General features: G+C 48.0%; 1 protein-coding gene across 7 annotated transcripts in view; it reads right to left on the reverse strand.

Moving 5' to 3' along the window:
- PASK (PAS domain containing serine/threonine kinase) overlaps positions 1-24,227 on the reverse strand; it is a 52,079-nt gene that overhangs the window by 4,505 nt on the left and 23,347 nt on the right. For 5 of the 7 annotated variants that reach the window (XR_001883118.1, XM_017860676.1, XM_017860674.1 and 2 more), the window contains exons 10-15: positions 21,456-22,705; positions 19,227-19,411; positions 18,319-18,486; positions 4,813-4,938; positions 4,564-4,698; positions 1,762-1,961 (exon numbers count right to left, since the gene is read on the reverse strand). Coding sequence is in view for 6 of the 7 variants with exons in the window: in XM_017860676.1 (XP_017716165.1) it covers positions 1,762-1,961; positions 4,564-4,698; positions 4,813-4,938; positions 18,319-18,486; positions 19,227-19,411; positions 21,456-22,705 (2,064 nt within the window). In the remaining variant the exon portion in view is untranslated. Of the gene's footprint in view, positions 1-1,761; positions 1,962-3,143; positions 4,699-4,812; positions 4,939-18,318; positions 18,487-19,226; positions 19,412-21,455; positions 22,706-24,227 lie in introns of those variants that run through there. The other 2 variants (XM_017860677.1, XM_017860679.1) reach the window with 2 other exon arrangements.

The raw sequence follows: 24,227 nt of genomic DNA on the forward strand, positions 1-24,227 counted from the left end.
GCTCACAGCCAGAAAGGAGGGGCCAGGAGGCAGGGCAGGTGCTCAGGAAGAGGGTGGGAGCCACAGCTCTGGGAGGCAAGGGCAAGGTGGCCAAGCAGCACTGAGCTCTCACCCAGGTTGGATCCCCCCCACACCCTCCCCAAGCTTCGTGGCCTGGGTGCAGGAAGGGGTGACAAGCCATGCAGCAGGCATCATGGGTCAGTGGACAAGGGACAGGCAGTTCCCTCCCGCACAGAGGACACGACAGCCACTGCAAGGAAGGCAGGGCCCACCAGTGCCCACCAGGCTCCAGGGCAACCAAACTAGATGTGAAGGGAAACTCCAAGTCCCTTCTTAGACCAACTCCCTTCAATATTTCATGCCGTTTGGCGGCTCTGAAGATGCATGGAGGTTCTAGCAGGGAAGAGCCAATTTACACTTCCTCCACACTCTGCACACAGGGCATCCAGGCCCAGAAGAGCTCGGTGCTGCGTGGCGTGGAGAGGCTGGCGCAGGCCAAGGCTGCTGGGCTCTGAGGACTCAGGCTGCGCAGCCTAGAACCTGCACCTCCTGACTGATAAAACATGGCCTAAGCAGACACTGGGATCCAGTGCCCAGGCCACTCCTCTGTCAGATGCTGAGGCTCTTCCAAGAGCCCGAGGCATGGCATGGAGCTCGTGTGGCAACTGCGAGCAAACGCTCTGACCTCAGGCTGCCAGGTCAGGTGCAGCTCCAAGCAGGTCTGTGAGGGACCCCGTGCGCCTCTCCTGTGAGGGCAGCATCAGTTTCCCTCCTAGAGAACTGCATGGAGCAGATATGGGCAGTGCAGCAGAGCGCTGCAGCAGCAAGCGGGGGGGGGGGTCCAAGCAGTGCCGTGATCATCCGACCCTCCAACCATGAAGTCACCTAGAGAAGCATTCCAACCACACCGAGTTCCAACCACACCTCTCTAAAACACGTGGAGGTGCTAGCAGAAAATACCTGTTGTCTGTTTCTGACTTAATAAAGTCTATTTCATACACATAAAGACACACTTGGTTTACATGCAGATGAGACAGTGATCAGGCATGTGCAGCAGAAAGCACCGTCAGCAGACAGCCTCCACTCAGGCCCTATAAATGAACAACAATCTTCCTTTCCGTCTTGCTTTCCTCTCTTAAGTTCCCCAAGAGGAGGCCCTGCCCAGGCCAGCCCCCAACTCACAGGCTCCCCTGACTGCAGAGCTGCAAACTCAGCCACACACCCCAGGACGCCACTTCTCCCCACAGCAGAGCAGAGGCTCCGCCGGCCCCCTCCAGCAACGTGGAATCCGGCTGGGCAGCGACAGCCCCTCCAGCCAGGGGCTCTGCCTTCAGCATGAACCCTCTGCCTTGGGACTTTTTCCAGTGCCTGATTCCTTGTGTGGTCAGCCCCGCGGTATTTTATCGAAATAGATATTATTCCTGTCATCAAATAAACCCAACTAAAAAGCATCCTCTTCGCTTATTTGAAGAGTTGCCATTTTGGGGACTCTTCAGTATTTTCTTGGCTTTTATTAGATGAAACTCCAAGTAAATAAAAGCTGAGAAAATAAAACGATGAATCCTAAATCCATCGCCCAGTGCCTTTGCCCAATACGACCTTGCCTGCCTGCCCACTTACTTTTCAGCACATCACCCTGATCAGTCAACGCTCTCATCACAAGGAGGCGCGAAGGAAGCCATTTTCCCACCCAAAATCAAGCCGGCCTCGGGGTCCTGACAGAGGACGTGAGAACAGGCTGCACCGCAGCAGCATACGTACGGATTCCCCATGAGAACTTCCGGTGCACAGTACTCGATGGTTCCACAAAAAGTATAAAATAATTTTCCCCTTTCCAAGTAGGCGGCCGAGCCAAAGTCTATCAGCTTGATTGTGAAGTCCTCGGCGATCACAATGTTCTCGTCCTTGATGTCGCGGTGAATGATGTCCTTCAAACGTAGGTATCCCACCGCTGACACTAACTGGAATCAGGAGGCCAGAGGGGGCTTTTTAAAAAAGCAATTCAACTAAAATACGCCTTTAAAATAAACTGGAACCAAAAAAGAAAAAAAAAAAAACTAAAAGAAAAAATAAACCTCCGACTCGTAATGAACTGGGGACAGGAAAGATTTTTGAACACTGAAGATATGACTGAAAGCAAACAGGAAACAAAGCCGCTCCAGGAGGCGTGCTCACTGGGGCTGGCCACGTTAGCCAGCAAGGTAGCAACATCAACATGAGACTCGTGAGTTCTGTATGCTGCTGAGAAAACCTTCCCAGCAGACATGTGCCCCACAACGCACACCATGCCTGTTTCAGGAGGAAAGACAGGCCACAAAACCACAGCTCAAAGACACTCATGGCAGGCAAGTGAATGGGTGCAGGTTTGGTGTTAAGTGGGAAGTGCCTGAGAGAAAGCACCAAGTCGACAACCTCAGCTCACAGGGAGGGAAAGTGACTTGCCCAGAGTTCAGGCAGCGGTCTGGGGCAGAGCTGGGAGCACAGCCTCAGCGGCGTCTCAGAGAGCAGCATGGCATATCAGTCATCCCTGCCCCAAATGTGTGGCTGCTCAGTGATGCAGACTTAAAGCGGGTACGCTGGAAATGGGCTTCGTTCCCGCGAAGGTGCCGCTGCAGCGCACCACTGCCTGCCCACTCTGCCTCTCCAATAACGGAGGCTAGCAAAATTGGCCTTTCAGTTTCGTTCAAGTAGGATGAGTTAAACGTCTGACTGTCACTGTACCAATCAACTTAGTGATTTCATGGATGTATCATGTTGATCTTTTGAGACAATTTTATATTTGCAAATGAGTATCTTTCAAATCAGAAGCAATAGTTAATCACAGGTTAACTAAACCCAATTAATTAACTTACATTTAATAAACATGTATATTTATACACATATACACAAATGTATACATACCTGCATATTTATATACACATGCCTGCATATTTATATATACATACACATTTAGATACATACATGTGCACATATATACACAGCTGCATATACACATGTGCATATCTACACACACAACATATACTTGTACACACATAAATATACAAGCATGCATGCATGCATACATACTTACATATATATGTAGATATATACAAATCAGTCAGGATCCAGTCAGGAGACACAAACCACACATGAACTTGAACATGGAAAGTTTCATTAAGATTTATTAACTAATACTGAGAGATTAACCACAAAGGGACAAAGAGCAACTTGAAGAAAGCTGCTCTTCCTGCAGATGCCTCCATGCCCTGGACCAGCTGTGCTGCCCTGGAGCTGCCTGAACCAAGCCAGGCCCAGCTGCCCCACCCCGCTGCTGAGCAGTTCCTGATGAATCTGGAGCTGACAGGCAATGCCCTGAGAACGGGCATGACTCCTACATACACTGACGTATGATCATATGCTTTATAAAATTGTGACTCTATTATTTACATATAATAACATTTATGTCTATATATTTACAAAAGGGGTAGAGATTCTTTTGGCAAAAATGTTAGAGTATAGAACACCATAATTATGTGTCTCACTAGCCCCAGAATAAACAACTGTCAGAAAGGAGCTTTTAACAAGTGACCCTCAACGTTACCTCATACAGATACTCTATTTGCTGTAAAGTTTCAGAAACAAGTCTTTGCCACAAATTAAAGGCAGGAGGTCATCTTCCAACACAGGAAGAGGGAGAGAGGTGACCCTTTTTCGGCAGAACCATAATATCTGAAACTTACAAGTAGGAGCCTAAGAAACTAAACTTCAGAAACCCAACAACCCCTGACAGTGTGTAGCTTTGAGGAAGAAATGTTGATTCATGGAAGCTGTCATTAGACATCGAATTGTCCCCAGCAAACAATCCAAGAGCAAATGTGAGTTGTCTACACAGCCCTTTGCTGGTATTTCTCCAATTCTTTCAGGGGAGCTGGGAGCAGGAAGGACAGGATGGAACCACCACCTTCTCCTTAAAACCCAACCCGAGTTACCGTTTCTTCCTCCTCTCCCTCTGCTACGATACCTTCCTATTTTGGTCATCACGCTCCCATTCCGACAAAATAATGGGCAAAATTCAGTACGTAATTAGACACAAAACAGATCAAGACAAATACTTACTGTAAAATGAGAATGTCAGGATCTCAATTTTGCTGGTTAGTTAACTGAAGAGCCACCATTTAGTGAGAACTTACAGCCTGCAGGCCGCTGTGCCACACACATGCCTTTGAGACACTCTTTGACTGCATCCTAACCCTTTTAGTTAATTTTTGTGATTGTTGTGGATATTTTATGTATGTAAATAAACCTTAACCATTAAACATACTTCCCCAATCATTCCAGGACTGTATCTGGCCTCATCCTCACTTTCTCTACTTCAATCATAGAATTTCTCATCCCAATCTCACTTTCTCTACTTCAGTCATAGAATTTTCTACTCAAAATATATATCGTACTCCATGAAATCCCCACACAGAAGGCTAAGTCCACCTCAGAGAGAGAACCGAGTATGGATCACTGATCTTTGCAGCCACCAGACCCAGGCACCCAGGCTGCGTTCGCCCCAGCACGGCTCTGGCCTGCTCTCACTTGTCGGAAGATGTAGCTCGCCAGGGGCTCATCCAGCTTGGGGTGGCGGTCGATGAAAGCGAAGAGGTCTAGGCCGGAGCCGTGCTTCTCCATCACGAGCTGGAAGAACCCTTGGTTTTCAAATACATCCAATACCTAGGAAGAGACAAAGCCAAGTCCAACTCTGCCAAAACATCTTCAAGCCAACAAACTTAACACATTTGACATGAGCCAAGTTAGGGTGTCTCTAAAGAGGAAATCGTCATCTACCTTGATGATATTGGCATGCTCCACCCTGGATAGAATTGCAATCTCTAAAGTAACTTTCCCAAGTTTGGGATCCTCAATCCAACAATCCTCCAAGACCTTCTCCTTCTTAATAAACTTCACCACCACCTGTGAGGAAGACAGGGTGGAAATGGCTGGAGCCAGTCCTCAAGCATCCCATTACACCAGGGGGCACCCGGTCCTCAAGCATCCCATTACACCAGGGGCCACCCGGTCCTCAAGCATCCCATTACACCAGGGGGCACCATCAGTCCACGTGGCAGACACATCCTCTGCATTTGCCTCCCCTAAGTCTCAGGGACATGAAAGAAGAAACATAGTTGTAAACCCCTGCAGCACAAGGAAGCAGAGAAGGGGGTCAGCAGCTGACCAGAAACGCAGCGTCATTCCTGCCCATCCTGTAAGGTGGACAGATGAGTGTGATGGAGAAGCCAGGTGGAGCTGAGGGAGCCATAACCTGGGCTGGAGAGAGGGCCCCAGAGGCCTCAGGGCAGGTGCCCCGGAGAACATCCACGTCACCCCGACTTCTCAACCAAGGACTGGAAGCCCTGGCCAAGAGAATGAACTAAGAAGCCAGAAAACTAGAAAATATAAAGAAAAGCTATCTCTCTTAGATATGTTTTCAACATTGACTCTGAGATTAATCAGAGTTGAGCAAGACTGACAGACATAAGGTGCTACTACAGTCAATGATAGTCAAAGTGTAACAGAAAAAGATACATTCACAAAAGAAAGAAACACTGCGAGTCACTGAAAATCCTGTCACTGGACACAACACCTGTTGCTACGTGGGTGTCGGCACACAGCTGAAGGAGCGACGGGCAACCCAGTGGGTGCCGACCACAGGATGGGCCTGTTTCAGGTGTCAGCAAGAGATGCTGAGCGAGATCACTCACCAGGGAACGATGAGTACCGAGGAGGAAAAAAAGATGGGGCAGGCAGTGCCGCGGGGGTGCGGCCCCTGTGAGGTGGGTGGGACAGGGAGCGAGTCCCGGGAAGGCAGCTTCTGAGCACCTCGGGGAAGGTCCTCCAGGCAGAGGGCAGGAGCCTGGGGCTGCGGCAGAGCGCACCTGAGCAGTGTGAGGAGGTGTGAGGGAGGCGGGGGGCTGGGCAGGCAGCGTAAGGGAGCATCAGGAGGGCGTCGGGGCCAGGGCAGGAGCAGAAATAACCATCGGAGCCCGGGCAACATCCAGGCATCTCACAGTCATCAGGAGAGAAGGGGGCGGCTTGGGTGCCAGCCCGTGAGAGATGAAAGGAGACAAATTCTGAAGACCCTTTGACGGGAGGGCCACCGTGGCCCAAAAGGCCAGAGACGAGACTGAGGGAACGCAAGACGACAAGGGGAAGCAGGGCTGTGGTCCTGAGGGGCAGAAGTAGGGCCTGCTGAGATGCGGCAGAGCGCCAGGAGTCTCTGGGAGGGCTGGGGCCCTGACACTCTAAGTGAAGAGGCCTGCGGCCTGTCCAGCTGCAGGGCCAAGGAGACAAGAGGGCAGGCTCGTCCAGGCGTGCCCATGCACATCTAAAATGAGTGTCAGGAGTAGGGAGAAGGAAAGAATTAATGGAACCTAAGAATAGAATCCTCTTAAAATAAAGGAAGCATTAAATATTCAAATCAAAGTCTTACCATGTATCAAGCAAGAATAAAGAAAACACACACAAACATACACCCCTAAAGACATCCTGGTGAAAATTTTGAAGGACGAACACTTTAAATCGAGAAAGAAAAAAAGAAATCAGGTTGCTGTCAGCAAAATTCACTTCAAAATAATGCTAGATTACAACAGATACAGGTCTAAAACGTTCTGAGAGGAAAAAGGCATATCACCACTAAAATATGAAAGAAAAATAAACACATTTTAATATACACAAGGACTGAAAATATAATACCCATGACCCCTTCCTGGAAAAACTGGCAACAAATATATTCTAGCAAATGAAAAACCTGGGAAAAAGAAGAAACTTGACATAAAAATAATGGAGACTAAACAAAAGAACAAGACTTGTACACTGAAATTACAAAACACTATTGAAAGAAATTAAAGATCTAAATGAATAGAAAACTTTCCACGTTCACAGATCAGGAGACTTAATATTGTTAAGATGACAATACTCTGCAAAGTGAGCTACAGATTCAATGTGATTCCTACGAGAATCTCAGCAGGCTTTTGTGCAAAACTGACAAGCTGATCCTAAAATCCTTATGGAAATGCAAAATGGCCAAAACAATCTCAGGCTGAGGCCCAAACTGTCTTTTCTCTCGGAGGGTGGGGAGGAAGGGAGGTAGGGACAGCAGAGGCCTGGGCTGGGTGCCCTGTGCATGCCACCCCACTTCCGCCCTACCCCTGGGGCGTTGGCCTTGGCTGGCTAATTGGGCACCGTGTGCCCGCCCTCCACGGGCCTCCTCTACACCAATGAGGCCTCATCTGTGCTCTCGCTGGGCACACGGCTTCATGTCAGTAAGCAAGATGCTTCTTTTTTTTTTTTTTTTTTTTTTGAGACAGTCTCGCTCTTGTCACCCAGGCTGGAGTGCGGTGGCACAATCTCAGCTCACTGCAAGCTCTGCTTCCCGGGTTCATGCCATTCCCCTGCCTCAGCCTCCCGAATAGCTGGGACTACAGATGCCCGCCACCACGCCCGGCTAATTTTTTTGTATCTTTAGTAGAGACAGGGTTTCACCGTGTTAGCCAGGATGGTCTCGATCTCCTGACCTTGTGATCCGCCCGCCTCGGCCTCCCAAAGTGCTGGGATTACAGGCATAAGTCGCCGCGCCCCGCCTGCAAGATGCTTCTTAATAACCCACCTTCTGCCCCACTCTGTTCCTTATCCCGCTACCCCTGTAGGGGTCAAGGACCCTCTGTCTACACCCTCTCCTCCTCCTCCATCCGCTATTCAGAGTCATCTTGCCCTTGCCCACGGGTGGGGGAACATGTGTATGTTTGTATACACATGTAAATTTTAAATATTTTAAGCAGAAAGTCCTTACCTCCTGCAAAACATAAATAAAGTACAATCAATGTGAAAAAAATAAATAAAATTAATAAAATAAAATGTGCTTCAAATGAAACATCAAGAAAGTAAAAAGATAACACATTTAATGGGAGAAAATATTTGCAAATCATATATCTGATCAAGAAATTGTATCTAGAATACAGAACTCATACAATTTAATAATAAAAAGACAACCCAATTTAAACGTAGGCAAAGGGGCTAGGCCAGGCACAGTGGCTCACACCTGTAATCCCAGCACTTTGGGAAGCTAAGGCGGGTGGGTCACCTGAGGTCGGGAGTTCGAGACCAGCCTGGCCAACATGGTGAAACCCCATCTCTACTAAAAATACAAAAATCAGCTGGGCCTGGTGGTGCACACCTGTGATCCCAGCTACTGAGGAGGCTAAGGCAGGAGAATTGCTTGAACCCGGGAGGTGGAGGTTGCAGGGAGCCAAGATCCCACCACTGCACTCCAGCCTGGGCGACAGAGTGAGACTCTGTCTCAAAAGGAAAAACAAATGGGCAAAGGATCAGAATAGACATTTCTCCAAAGAAGATTTACAAACAGCCAATAAGATCATGAAAAGGCACTTGACATCATTAATCATCAGCGAAATGCAAATCATAACCACAACGAGCTACCCTTTCACACCCCCAGAACGGCTAGAAATGAAAAGACAATCATAAGTGTTGGCAAGGATACGTAGACTAGGAACCCTCGTACACTGCTGACGGGAATGTAAACAGTATAACCTTTTTAGAAAGCCGTTTAGCAGTTCCTCAAAACATTAGACACAGAGTTACGACCTGACCCACAAAGTGCACTCCTACATATACGCCCAAGAGAACTGAAAACATGTGTTCACACAATTCTTATATACAATTGTTCATGGAAGCATTATTCCTAATGGCCAAAAAATGGAAACAACACAAATGTCCATCAGTTGACAAACAGATAAACAAAATATGGTGTTTGTTCATATAATGGAATATTACTCGGTCATAAAAAAGAATGAAGTACTGATACACGCTGCAACATCGATGAACCTTGAAAACATTGTTAGATGAAAGAATCCAGTCACAAAAGAGCATACTGTGCATGATTCCATTTATATGAAGTGTCTGGAATAGGCAAATCTATTGAGACAGAAAGTAGATTAGTGGTTGCCCAGGACTGGGATGGAGGAAATTCGAGCAGGATGGGGGTTATGGGACTGACTACTGATGGGTATGACGCTTCTTTCTGAGGTCATGAAATGTTCTTCGTTTGTGGTGATGGTTGCACAACTCTGTATATACTGAAATCTACTGAACTGTTCACTCTAAATGGGTGAATTTATATGGTATATGAATTATATCTGAATACAGATGTCAAAAATCATGATGAAATATTAAAACAAGAAACAAAACATGACATAATAAAATATGCTCAACAGAAAGCAGAAAAAATAGAGGGGAAAAGAACAAAGCACAGAAATATCCAGAAACAACAGAAAACAGCTAGATTTAGACTGTAGATTTAAATCCAGCCATATCAATAATTTCATTAAACATCAACGGTCTAAACACCTCAATTAAAGATAGAGACTTTCAGATTGAATTTAAAAAGCAAGACCCAAGTGTATCCTGCCTACAGAAGACCATTTTAAATATAGACATAAGTGACTAAAAGTAAAAGAATGAGACAAGTTTACTATGTGAACACAAATCAAATGAAAGCTGGAGTAGTCACACTAATACCAAAGTAGACTTCAGAACAAGGCATATCAAATAAGGAATGAGTTCATCAAGAAGGTAACTATGATACTGAATGGGTATTCCTATAACAAGAGAGCTTCCAAACATATGAAGTAAAATCTGGGAGGATTACAAAGGGAAATAAGCACATCCACAAGTATAGCTAGAGACTTCAAAACATCATACAAGCATCAACAAATTTAAAGAAAGCGAAATTATACCAAGTATGTTCTCTATAAAGAAATTAAAAACAAAAAGATATCTGAACAATCACCAAGTATTTGGCAATTAAACAACGCACTTCTAAATAACACAAAGTAACAAAATATTTGTAAATGAATGAATGTGAAAGCACAACATATGAAAATCTGTGATACCCAGATAAAGCTGGGGTTGGCGAAAAAATTAGAACATTAAATGATTATATTAGAAAAAAGCATAGCTCGAATAAATGACCTAAGATTCCACTGTAGGAAAATAGAAGAAAAGAAAATTAAATCCAAAGTAAGAAAAAATAATGAAAAAAATTTTTTATAAGAGAAAAATCACAAGATTGAAAATAGATTATAAATAAGAAAAATTAATGAAACCCGAAGCTGGTTATTTGAAAAGATTAATAAAATTGATAAGCTTCGGCAGGGCACAGTGGCTCATGCCTGTAATCCCCGCACTTTGGGAGGCCGAGACGGGCGGATCACGAGGTCAGGAGATTGAGACCATCCTGGCTAACACGGTGAAACCCCGTCTCTACTAAAATACAAAAAACTAGCCGGGCGAGGTGGCAGGCGCCTGTAGTCCCAGCTACTCGGGAGGCTGAGGCAGGAGAATGGTGTGAACCCAGGAGGCAGCGCTTGCAGTGAGCCGAGATCGCACCACTGCACTCCAGCCTGGGCAACACAGCAAGACTCCATCTCAAAAAAAATTGATAAGCTTCTAACCAGACTGATCAGTTAAAAAAAAAGAGAAAAGACACAAATTACCACTACCAAGAATGAAAATGGTGATAAAATTATAGCCCCTACAGACATTAAAAGTTTTTAAGAGACTATTATGCCAATAAATTTGATAACTTAGATGAAATGGACAAACTTCTTGAAAGATCCAACCCATCAAAGCTTCAGAAGAAACAGAAAACATAAATAATCCCATTTATATTTTAAAAGTTTAATTTGCAGTTAAAATTCTTCCCTCAAAGAATACTCCAGTCCCAGAGGACTTTACCGGCCAATTTCTACAAAACATTTAAGGAAAAAATACCAATTCTATACAAACTCTTCACAAAACAGAAGAGGAAGGACTACTTCCAGATCTTTTTTTAAGAGAGGGTCTTGCTGTGTTGCCCAGGCTGGAGTGCAGTAGCGTGATCACAGCTCACTGCAGCCTTGACCTCTCGGACTCAAGCGATCTCCCTTCCTCAGCCTCTCAAGTAGCTGGGACTACAGGCACACAGCACCACACCCAGCTAACTTTTAAATTATTTTCTAGAGATGAGGTCTCACTCCGTTGCACAGGCTAGTCTTGAATTCCAGGGCTCAAGCAATTCTCCCGCTTCAGCCTCCCAAAGTATTGGGATTATAGGCATGAGCCACCACTCCTGGCCACAAATTCATTTTTATGAGGGCAGCATGATGCTTATACTAAAATTAGACAAAGACGTTGCTAGAAAACTACACACCAATATTCCTCATAAATGTAGATGCAAAAATGCTTAACAAGATATTAGCAAACTGAATACAGCAATATATAAAAAGGGCAGTAACACCTTACGAGCCATCCCAAGAATGCAAGGTTGAGTCAACATTCATAACTCAATCATTATAATTTATCATGTCAACATAAATAAAAAATATATCATCTCATTAGATACAGAAAAAAGCACTTGACAAAAGCCAACATCCATTCCTAATAAATACTCTCAGCAAACAAGGAATAGAAGACAGCTTCCTCAGCTGATAAAGGGCCTCTACAGAAAACCCACTGTTAACCTCACCATTAATAGTGAAAGGCTTAAGCTTTCTTTCTAAGATTGGGAACAAAGCTAGCTTGTCCATTCTCACCACTCCTAGCTCATATTTTACTGGAAGTCTTGGCCAGTGCAGTAAGGCAATCAATCAATCAACCAATCAATCAATGGCATAGAGATTAGAAAGGAGGTGATAAACTCCTCATTTACAGATGATACAACTGTCTTTGTAGAAAATCCCAAAGAATCGGCCGGGCGCGGTGGCTCATGCCTGTAATCCCAGCACTTTGGGAGGCCGAGACGGGCACATCACGAGGTCAGGAGATCGAGACCATCCTGGCTAACACGGTGAAACCCCGTCTCTACTAAAATACAAAAAACTAAGCGGGCGAGGTGGCGGGCGCCTGTAGTCCCAGCTACTCAGGAGGCTGAGGCAGGAGAATGGCGTGAACCCGGGAGGCGGAGCTTGCAGTGAGCCGACATCACGCCACTGCACTCCAGCCTGGGTAACAAAGCAAGAATTTGTCTCAAAAAAAAAAAAAAAAAAAAAAATCAACCATGGTTGACACCTGTAATCCCGTCACTTTGAAACACAAAGATGAAAGGATCATTTGAGGCCAGGAGTTCAAGACCAGCCTGAGCAACACAGCAAGACCTCATCTCTACAAAAAGTAAGAAATTAGCTGGGCATGGTGGTGTACACCTGTGGTGCCAGCTACTTGGGAGGCTGGAGAAGGGAGGATCACTTGGGCCCAGGTGGTGGAGGCTGCAGTGAACCATGATCGCACCACTGCATTCCAGCCTGGGTGACAGGGCAAGGCCCTGTCTTCTCCAAAACTAATTAATTAATTAAATCAACAAGCTGATTCTAAAATTTACATGAACAAGCAAAGGACTAGGATATTCAAAGCAGTCTGGAAAATGGACGGAGTTTCAAGATTCACTATGAAGCTGTAGTCATTGGCAGGCGCATCGACACATAGACTGGTGAACTAAACAGACCCACACACATATGGCCAATTGGTTTCTGCCAAGGCTACCAAGATCATCTAAGGGAGAAAGGATTCTTTTCAACAACTGGTGCCAAACTAGTAGAAATTCATGTGTATAAGGTACGCCTCAGCCATGGCTCGCACCACACACCAAACCAACTCCCACTGCCTCACAGACCTCAATGTACAACCGAGGGCTATAAAAGTTGTAGGAGGAAACAGAAAATCTTTGTGACCTTGGGTTATGTAGGATACCAAAAGCATGATCCATAACAGAAAAATTGATAAACTGGACTTCATCAAAATTAAAAACCTCTGCTCTCCAAAAGGCACTGCTAAGAGAATGAAAAGACAAGCCACAGCATGGGTGAAATTCCCTATCAGATAAAGGAATAGTAACTAGAAATTATAAAGAACTCTTAAAATTCAATATTGTTTAAAACTCAATTTTTTTTTTTTTGAGACGAAGTTCCTCCCTGTTGCCCAGGCTGGAGTATAATGGCACGATCTCGACCCACTGCAACCCCCACCTCCCAGGTTCAAGGGATTTTCCTGCCTCAGTCTCCTGAGTAGCTGGGATTACAGGTGCGCGCCACGATGGCCAGCTAATTTTTTGTATCTTTAGTAGAGACAGGGTTTCACTATGTTGGCCAGGCTGGTCTCAAACTCCTGAGCTCATGATCCTCCCGCTTGGGCCTCCCAAAGTGCTGGGATTACAGGCGTGAGCCACTGCACCTGGCCTCAAAAACCCAATTTTTTTTTTTTTTTTTTTTTAGAGACGGAGTCTCGCTCTGTCACCCGGGCTGGAGTGCAGTGGCCGGATCTCAGCTCACTGCAAGCTCCGCCTCCTGGGTTCACGCCATTCTCCTGCCTAAGCCTCCCGAGTAGCTGGGACCACAGGCGCCCGCCATCTCGCCCGGCTAGTTTTTTGTATTTTTAGTAGAGACGGGGTTTCACCGTGTTAGCCAGGATGGTCTCCATCTCCTGACCTCGTGATCCGCCCGTCTCGGCCTCCCCAAAGTGCTGGGATACAGCGCTTGAGCCCCAGGCCCGCCAAAAACCCAATTTTAAAGCGAAAGGTTTGAAAAGATTCATCAAAAAAAATATGCAGATGGTGAACAAGCACACAAAAAGACTCACTCATGGAGCATATACATAAAATAGAATGTCCAGAAATAGGCAAGCTGATTTTAAAAAGCCCACGAGAGGGGTCCCTGGGTCTGTGCCCAGAGGCTCCGAGATGCTGGGGGAAATTCGCTCCTTGATCTGGGGTGGTGGTGTGTGGTCCAGTGCTGAACGTCCCTAACAATGTACATCATGATTGTGATTCTGCATTACGTATTTGCTAAATAACTCAGAGCATAGCTGGAAAACAATAGTGTCTCATATTTACATATTCAAGTTCTTTGCAATTTCTGCTCACATGTCATTTAAGCTTATATGTCTCAAGGTCTGCTTCTTCTTTTATACCCGACTGGGATTTTAATGGTTAACCCTGAAATGCAGTATCCCTAAACGCTGCGGAAAAAATCAGAAGATTTTTAAAAATTCTCTTTTCTCTACAGCTGGGAGAAAAAGAAGCCTTTTATTCCCCAAAGCTAGTTTTATGTTGTTGTTGTTTGGCTTTTTTTTTTCTGGAGACAGGTCTTGCTCTGTGCCCAGGTGAAGTGCAATAGATGATCTTGCTCAACTGCAGTCCTCGACCTCCTGGATGAAGTGTTCTTCTGCATCCAGACTAATTTTTTTAATTTTGTAGGACGAGTACTTCTATGTTGCCCAGGCTGGTCTCAAACTCCTGGCCAAAGAAACCTCTGGCCTCAGGCCTCTGAAGTTGCTAGGTACAAGTGTGGAGCCATGCTCACCCATAAAGCTAGTTCTAATAAACTGTTCAGGTCAACTCCCAACACCCTGTTCTCCCACCCTGCCAAGCACATTTGTCGCAGGGGATGTATGCCATCTCTGCTCTCCGTCACAATGGTAAACACAGCACCAGGCGCACGGGGACGTATGCAATCTCTGCTCTCGTCACCAGGTACCACCAGGCACAGTGGGCAGCAGGGGTCGTATGCCTCTCTGTCTCCGTACCATAAACCACGCCACAGGGACAGCAGGGAACGTATGGGCATTCTCGCTCTCCGTCACCAGGGTAACACTAGCACAGTGCCCAAGGGACGTACATATTGCCATCTTGCTTCCGTACAGGTAACCCCAGACAGTGCCGCAGGGGACGTATGCCATCTCTGCTCTCCGTCCCAGGTAACCAACACCAGCACAGTGACGGCAGGGGAGTATGCCATCTCTGCTCTCCGTCCTAGGTAACCACCAGCACAGTGACAGCAGGGGAGTATGGCATCTCTGCTCTCCGTCACCAGGGTAACCACCAGCACAGTGGACCGCAGGGGACGTATGCTCTTGCTCTCCGTCACCAAGTAACACCGCAAGTGACAGCAGGGGACGTATGCCATTCGTGCTCTCCGTCACAGTAACCAAACCCAGCACATGTGACGGCAGGGGACGTAGCCATCTCTGCTTCGTCACTAGGTAACCACCAGCCATGTGACAGCAGGGGACTATGCCATCTCTGCTTCCGTCACAGGTAACCACCGACGTGACGCAGGGGACGTATGCCCATCTCTGCTCTCCACCCAGTACCACCAGCACGTGACAGCAGGATATGCCCTCTCTGCTCTCGTCACCCGGTAACCACCAGCACAGGACCGCAGGGGACGTATGGCAATCGCTTCTCCGTCACCAGGTACCACCAAGCCAATGACGGCAGGGGAGTATGCCCATCTCTGTGTCTGTCACAGGTAACCAGCCTAGGATTGTTCTTGGTACAAAACGGGATTCTTAGACACGGAACGGCACTTGTTCTATTGAACCGTAAACCTTAAGAGTCTATTTTGATTGTTCCTTTCTCCAATATTTGTTGGCTTTATATAACATCTTTAAATTACATCTTTTTTTTTAAAGGCCAAAACTATCATGGGGTTCTTTTTACAGCAACGAGGACAAGATGCTGGGGCTTCTTCTTCTGCCATTAAGCTATGAAGTTTAAAGAACCCTCGAGCATCGGATCCTGAACAACCAAGAATGAAAAGATTGCTCAGATAAAGGAAAGATGAAAAACGAAACTTAAAAATCAACTGGGGGCTGGCTGCGGCGCTGCACACCGGTGGGCGCGGCGGCTCGCACCCGGTGGCTGGGCGCGGTGGCTCGCACCTGTAATCCCAGAACTTTGAGAGGCCAAGGCAGGTAGATCGCTTGAGCCCAGGAGTTGGAGACCAGCCTGAATAACATGGCAAAACTCTGTCTCTATCCCCCAAAAAAAGAAAGCACAAAAAAATTAGCCAGATGTGATGGTGCATGCCTGTAGTCCCAGCTACTCAGGAAGCTGAGGTGGAAGGATCGATCACTTGAGCCCAGGCAGCGGAGGTTGCAGTGAGCTTAGATCGTACCACAGCACTTCAGCCTGGATGACAGAGTGAGACCCAGTCTCAAAAAAAGAAAAAAAAAAAAAAAGTCAAACTGTTTAGAAACACATGACAACAAAAGCACTGTAGAGTAAAACCTCTAGGATATGGCCAAAGTGTATTCTGAAAGCTTAATACTGTAAACACTGTTATCACTAACAGCATTGAAAATACACATTCAATACAATAATCTAGAAAAATAGCAAAATTAACTCATAGAAAGTATAAGAAATTAAAAGAAACCAAAAAAATACTTGATGAGTAAAACAATTATTTGGCAAGTGAAGCAAAAAAAGAGAGTGAAACAAGAATTAGGGACAGCCAAGGGAACATCATCTTCCAGGTATTGACACACCATCCAACCGCCACTAGGCCAGCCTCATGCAACTCTGACATTAAAGAAAAAAAAAAAAAAAAAAAAGGAAGAAGGGAAGGAGGGAAGAGGAAGGGAAGGAGGGAGGGAGGGAGGGAGGGAGCGAAGGAAGGCAGGAAGGCAGGAAGGAAGTCAGGTATGAATATAAATGAAAAAGAGAAAAGAAAAAAGAGAAAAGAAACGAAATGAAACAAAACTCAGGTATGAATATAAACGAAAAAAATCCCAAATAGAAATAGCAAATCAAGCCAGGCACAGTGGCTCATACCTGTAATCCCAGCACTTTTGAGAGGCCGAGGTGGGTAGATCAAAAGGTCAAGAGATTGAGACCGTCTTGGCCAACATGGTGAAACCCCAACTCTACTAAAATACAAAAAATTAGCCAGGTGTGGTGGCGCATGCCTATAATCCCAGCTACTTGGGAGGCTGAGGCAGGGGAATCACTTGAACCCGGGAGGCGGAGGTTGCAGTGAGCTGAGATCATGTCACTGCACTCTAGCCTGGCAACAGAGCAAGACGCCGCCTTAAAAAAAACAACAAAAAAAAGAGAAATAGCAAATCAAAAGTCAAATTCAGCAATGCATTAAGAACTGTTATAACGTAATCAAAGACAGATTCTGTGACTGTTATTCATTTTATTAATAAAGGCAAGAAGGATATGAATATCTCAGTAGATGCTGAAAAGACATCTTTTGATAGAATTTGATAGAACTCAACACTCATTCTTAAAACATTTTAGCAGGTTGAAAGTAAAATGAAAGATCCTCGAATAAAAGATGCTCATCAGGAATGAAAGGAGCCATGGCCACCTTGGAGAAGCCACAGAGCCCAAGAGAAGCAGCGGCACACCTGCTGTGCAGCACACTCCACAGGTCCTAGCTAAAGACAGACAGGAGCAAAGGAGCAAAGGATGATGACGGGCAAATCACAGAGGGGAGGGACAACATTGTCATTACTGCAGAGGAGTGGTTGTTGATCTAGAAAATCCAAAAGATCCACTAAAAAAGCATGAGTACTAGGAAGACTTGGATATAGACATATGATGAATCAATCCAAGCTCGGATCTTTGGTGTATTCCAGCCACAAGTGACTAGAAAATGCAGGGAGCAAAGGATCCCATGGGCAGTATTCCGTGACCCTCCCAGGAACCCGCCAAGCCAGGCACAAACACACCTGGACAATCTAACAGGATTCACAGCAAGCAGCAGATGCTGCTTCTGAACAGGAAAGTGGGCATCGTCCTGAGGTCAACTCCCCCACAACGCAACATGTCCAGGCAGCTACGAATCCCGAGAGGACTTGGGAGGGAGGGACAGTAAGTTCTAAACCTTACTTGGAAGGAGAATATGTAAGAATGGCCATGATAACTGGGGAGGAAAGGGGTGGGGGGAACGAGCAGCTGGCAGTATTCAGTGCACCTAGAGGGACGCCTAGCACACACCAATCCCTGCTCCAGCCATGAGCTATAAACAACACAATCACTCCCGGGACCTGGGAAGACCAAGGGCTTCTGCTGGTTAGCTTGCTTGCCTCTTTCTTGGGGGTTTTTTTCCAGCGGGGTGGAGGAGGTCCTAAATTTGGTTTGAAGCATGCATGTGCAGTGCCCGCGAGACATCAGCATCTAAGTGGACAGTAGGAGAATGGTGCAAGACCCAGGCTCAGAAAGGAGGGAACACAGATCCAGATGTGGGATCTCAACACAAGCGCAGGAGGCGAAGCCCTGAGCCTGGCCTGTTCAAGGTCTGAATCTACAACTTGACGGGATCAGCAACCCTGGATGTTGACATGTGTGCTGCTGGGAGAGCCTCCTTGTATCCGGAAACCGCCCACATGCCAGGTTGTGTGCTTGGTGCTGTATGTAGAGGACTCCTCCAAAAACCCCAGGTTTGGAGAACTGGGACCAAAAGTCAAGAGTCATTTGAAGTGGTGCCCGGCGCCACTCCCCTCCCACAGCCAGCATACCTCCTTGTTTTTTTCCTTGTCCACAGCAGTCCACACGAAGCCGAAGGCCCCACTACCCAGCGGGCTCAGGGTGCTGTACTTTTGGGAGTACTCGCCCTCACAGGCCGCCAACCCCTCCAGTTCCACAGCCTTGGGGGGCTCCTCAAACCAGGGTCTGGCACTGAGCACCTGCAATGCAGAGGAAGGTCTGTGGGGTCACATGCAACTGCACCTGGCAGAGGTGCAGCACCCACAGTGGTCCCCCTGCATCTTCAGCAGCCGCCCGAGGCAGGTGTGCCCTGCCTTCCAATCCCCTTTCCTCCCATGCTCTCAGACAGGTCTGAAGGCCTATCTCCACAGGGTACCCCAAGCAGCCTCAGCACACTGATCCCAACTGGCACACATGTTGAAACGTGTTCACACCCCACCATACACATGGGCTTATGCAGATTTAAAGTGGCTTTATAGTCACACTGGATACTAGAAGACAGTGTGGAAAGTTACAAACAGGGCTGGGTGCAGTGGCTTGCTTCTGTAATCCCAGAACTTTGGGAGGCCGAGGCGAGTGGATCACCTGAGGTCGGGAGTTCAAGACCAGCCTTGCCAACATGGAGAAACCCAGCCTCTACTAAAAATACAAAATTAGCCAGGCGTGGTGATGCGTGCCTGTAATCCCCACTACACAGGAGGCTGAGGCAGGCGAATCACCTGAACCCAGGAAGCGGAGGTTGCAGTGAGCCGAGGTCGCGCCATTGCACTCTAGCCTGGGGAACAAGAGCGAAACTCCGTCCCACAAAAAAAAAAAAGAAAACAAAAGTTACAAACAGACCGTATTCCCATCCCCGAGGAAACAAAGAGAGATGCCAACTAGGATATCTGCCACACAGTACAAGACAAGTCCAGGGCAGGCATTGACTGCAAATACCCACTTCCACCAGGCTGGGTCCAGTGAGCTCCGCAGCGGTGGAGTGGGTGGAGCTGGGCAGGCTGGCAAGGAACAGGCGGGTCCTGGCGGCTGAGTCGCGGTGGCTGTAGAGGAGATCTTTCATCAGCCAGCAGCAGAACAGAGGTGTGGGGCCTTGGAGCTCCACCCGCCTCACCTCAAACTGTACACCTGAAGGGTAAGAAGGTAAGAACGCACAGGCCTGTGCTGACCTGGCTAGACAGCAGCTTTAGGTTAGAAAGTCCAGTCCCCAGAATGCAACAGTTCAATCCCCAGCAGCTTTAGGTTAGAAAGCTCAATCCCCAGAGCACAGACCAGAGAACAGCCCAGGCAGAGGCAGGCAGCACCAAGGCCTAGAGGAAAGCTGTCAGGGCCAGCCAGGGAAACACCCCTGGGGCACAGCCTGCAGGCCTGCAACAACCACACCTCCTCACTCAGGGCAGCCAGAGGCCAAGGAAGCCCTCCAGAGAGGCCTGCAGACCACCCCAAACTCAGAATAGCCTGAGGAACCTGCATTCAATGTGCCCCTATACACAGTGGGTCTTCGGCCTTCTGGTGACAAGAATGTGAATGGCTTACATTAAAACCATGCACACGTGTGTGCCTACTCTAGTCACTAATAGCTGTATGAAACTTCATACCCACTTATACAGAGAAAGCACATACGCATTTTCCACAGTCTCCTGCTATACACCAACATAAGTGTGGTTAGCCTTTCTTGGTGGTGGGGATTTACAGCTGATTTTATTTTCTTCTTGTTTATATTTCTAATGTTTGTACAAATAACATGTATTATCTACAAAATTCTTTTAAATAAAGAACCCTAGTTATCAGCACTACAAAATCAGCAGTATCGAAACAACTGGTTAAAATAATGTGGAGCTATTAAGAAATGAGGAAAATATGGCCGGGTGCGGTGGCTCACGCCTGTAATCTCAGCACTTTAGGAGGCTGAGGCGGGCGGATCACGAGACCAGGAGATTGAGACCATCCTGGCTAACATGGTGAAACCCCGTCTCTATTAAAAATACAAAAAATTGGCTGGGCTCGGTGGCTCACGCCTGTAATCCCAGCACTTTGGGAGGCCAAGGTGGGTGGATCAAAAGGTCAGGAGTTTGAGACCAGCCTGGCCATCATAGTGAAACCCTGTCTCTACTAAAAATACAAAAAAATTAGCCAGGTGTGGTGGCACACGCCTGTAGTCCCAGCTACTCAGGAGGCTGAGGCAGGAGAATCGCTTGAACCCGGGAGGTGGAGGTTGCAGTGAGCCAAGACCATGCCATTGCACTCCAGCTAGGGTGACAGAGTGAGACTCTGTCTCAAAAAATAAAAATAAAAAAAATTGGCAGGGTGCAGTGGCTAACACCTGTAATCCCAGCACTTTGGGAGGCTGAGGCGGGTGGATCACGAGGTCAGGAGATCGAGACCATCCTGGCTAACACAGTGAAACCCCGTCTCTACTAAAAATACAAAAAATTAGCCAGGCGTGGTGGTGGCGCCTGTAGTCCCAGCTACTCGGGAGGCTGAGGCAGGAGAATGGCACGAACTGGGAAGGCAGAGTTGCAGTGAGCCGAGGTCATACTACTGCACTCCAGCCTGGGCAACAGAGCGAGACTCTGTCTTAAAAAAAAAAAAAAGAAATGAAAATAATAAAGAAAGTAAAACAGAATCAACCTCAAAGGGGGAGGCAGAGTGGCCTGATCACATGACCCTCACAGAAGGGAGGTTTTTCGCTTTTCAGAGATCAGGGCAGCCTAAACACCAAAAGCACGGGAGAAGAACACGTGAGCGCCTCGCCATGCTCACATCTCTCTAGGCCTCTCCATGTAACCACTGGGGTGGGGGCCGGCGGGAGGTCGAGAGACAGACTCCAGCATGACGTCCCCGCGCCTCTCCTGCTCCCAACAGAATCTCCCCAAGCTGCTGCGAGGAGTGACTCTCTGAAGTGTATGGCCTGGGTTGGGAGACACAGCTGGAACTGATGGGCATGGGGCAGGTGTCCTGGGACCCTGGGCGCCACCCTCCCCTTGCACACACATTTGTAATCTGCATTTTCAAGGGGTGGAGGATAATGCATTCTCCTTTAAAACATGATTTCTGCTGCAACTATTCCAGGGCGAAACCCCATCAGACCCCAGAACAAGGAAGGCCCCGCACCCCCACTGCACGGTGCTCTGGGGGCACCACACTTCTTCCCACGGGGCCCGGGACATACTCAGCCGTAAGCCATCTCGATGATAGCAGCTCCCGGAGTAGGCACCCTCCTGGATCTCCCGCTGCAGGCCAGCAGCCCCGGGCATCACGGGTGTGGAGGTGACCTGGACGTTCAGCCTTGGCTCCTCTGCTGATGGGCACGCGTCCTCAGGGCCAGCATCCAACACGGAAGGAACGTGTCCTGGGCTTTCTCCGTTGCTTGCTGCATAATGCTCAGAGGACATCAAACAAACCTCAAGCGGTTCTGTTGGATCACGTTCCAGGCAGCTCTCCCGGAACCGTCGGCCTTGGCCAAGGTCAACACAGGTGCCGGTCAGTAGTAACAGCTCCCTGTCATCCAGGACACATGACCCCTGTTCCTGGAGACTGCCCACATCTGGATCGGAGCCCACTGCCAAGGAAGAGCGTGTCCCTCTGAGTTCAGACGTAGCACAGGAACAACTCGATGAAGTTTGGTCTGTCTGGTCACTGAAAAAGAGTTCCTTGAGGTTCCAGGAAAACGAATTCATATCAACCTCCTGGGCCTCCACTGCTTCTGGGCCCCCTGGGAGGTCCGTGGCCAAGGCATAGCAGGCTGAGGAGCTGCCCGTGAAGCCACCGTATAGGTCTCTGCCTCCCAGATCGCAGGACAACACAGGAGCAGGGACAGCCGGGCACTCTGTCGGAACGAGTTCGGCATGGGGCACATCCAGGGCTCCCGCAAGGCTCAACTGGGACAGCTGCTCCTTCATCAAGCAGGTCTGCAGCTCTTCTCGGTCATTTTTCACTCCCAGCCACGGCTCATCTAGAGTAGGTGTCCCAAATGAGAGGCCTGCCATCCCAGAGGGGTTCGGGGCCAAGTCCTGGCTTTGCCACCACAAGCCCCATTCACTCCCGTAGCAAGGGCAGTGCATCAGGAGGCTGCCCCCTACCAGCTGACCCTTGGCCTGGGGCTTGGCCATGGCAGCCCCAGCCCAAAGGTCTGAACCACTGGGACCACTGACTCCCATCCGTTCTAGCTGGGCCTCCTGACACAGGCCACACATGCCAGCATTACTGCCCCCATCCTCAGCTGGGACTGGAGCTGCAGAATCTTCACAAGAAGCAAATGGCTTCACATCCACTGGTTCAGACCTGCTTTCTCCCAGAAGATCCTGTCCAGGACTCTCTATTGCCACAGGTTCCTCTCTCCCCAAGGCAGTGACTTGCTGGTCCTTGGGCAGCGCCTGTTCACCGTGCACTGGCAGGCTTCCTTCTGGGACACTGTCCACCCTGGGGATAATGACATGGGTGACCATCATGTAGGGCCACAGATGAGTCAAAAGGAGAGACTGCACCGATTGTCCATTAGAACTAAGTACAAAGCATTAAATGCCATCTATTTATAACAAGACCAAATTTTGTGACCAAGTTAAAAAGCACTTAAATTTCTCCCAATTAAGTCCGTATTTAGAAATGATTTAGCAGAGAATGCTACCAAAAGCCCAGCAGTAAAGTACAGGAGCACTTGCCTATGCTTTGGTCAGCACTCTCACTTCATCTCAGGGCCTCCAAACCCCAGTCAGCCATGCAGCTTAGCCGCAGCCCCGCCTACAAGGGGAAGTCCCTGCTGCTGCCTTGAGGAGGTGTGAGAGGAAAGGAGAGAAGGATTGGAGGGTCCCTGGCAAATTCTACAACAGTAAAAAAAAAAAAAAAAAAACTGATTGACTACAAACACCATCTGACTTCACAGCCACTAGGGAAATGGCTCTTAGATGGGGCCCATGCAGAAGGGGACAGGGGTCGGGGGGCCGGGCACAGTGGCTCACACCTGTAATCCCAGCACTTTGGGAGGCCGAGGTGGGCGGATCACTTGAGGTCAGGAGTTTGAGACCAGCCTGGCCAACATGGCAAAGCCCTGTCTCTACTAAAAATACAAAAATTAGCCAGGTGTGGTGGCGGGCACCTGTAATCCCAGCTACTTGGAGGCTGAGGCAGGAGAATCGTTTTAGCCTGGGAGGCAGAGGTTGCACCACTGCACTCCAGCGTGGGTGACAGAGTAAGACTCTGTCTTTAACAAAAACAAAGAAAGAAGGGGACAGGGGCCAAAAAAGAGAGAGGAGGCTGGTGAGGGCAGCTCCTAAGAGGTGGCACACAATGTCCCCCAGCATTCAGCACATGGTGACCCACGAGGAGGCTGCCACAGTCCAGACAGGATGATTACAGAGCCAAAGGACCCAGGCCTCCTGTCAGCCACACACTGTGGCCTCCACACGACAGATTGACACTGGGCACCAGATGAACAGAATGTGACCGTACCCCCTCACTCGGGGACAGACAAACAGGTTAACGTCAGCAACCTAGTAAAGGTACACCAGAGGCTCAGGAAGAGCACAGGATCGGGCACAGTGGCTCACACTTGTAATCCCAGCACTGTGGGAGGCTGAGCCCAGGAGTTCGAGACCAGCCTAGGCAACATAGGGAGACCTCGTCTCTACAAAAAATTAAAAAATTAGCCAGCGTAGTGACACACACCTACAGTCCCAGCTACTTGGGCAGCTGAAGTGGGAACCTCGCTTGAGCACAAGAGTCTAGACTGCAGTGAGCTGTGATCACACCACTGCACTCCAGCCTGGGCAATGGCCAAGACCATCTCAAAAAAAAAAAAAAAAAAGACCAAGAGGAAGGATTACAACCCAAGGGTGGGTTCCACAGAGAAAGGGATTCTGAGCCAAGTTCTGAGGAAAAGCAGTTTTCTGAGGGGAACTAGGGGTAGGCTGAGGGTCTGCGTCTGCCTGCATCTCTCCCTCCATCT

This window comes from Rhinopithecus bieti, unplaced genomic scaffold (assembly GCF_001698545.2).
Source record: "Rhinopithecus bieti isolate Rb0 unplaced genomic scaffold, ASM169854v2 scaffold_56246, whole genome shotgun sequence".
In the NCBI taxonomy this organism is placed as follows: Eukaryota; Metazoa; Chordata; class Mammalia; order Primates; family Cercopithecidae; genus Rhinopithecus; species Rhinopithecus bieti.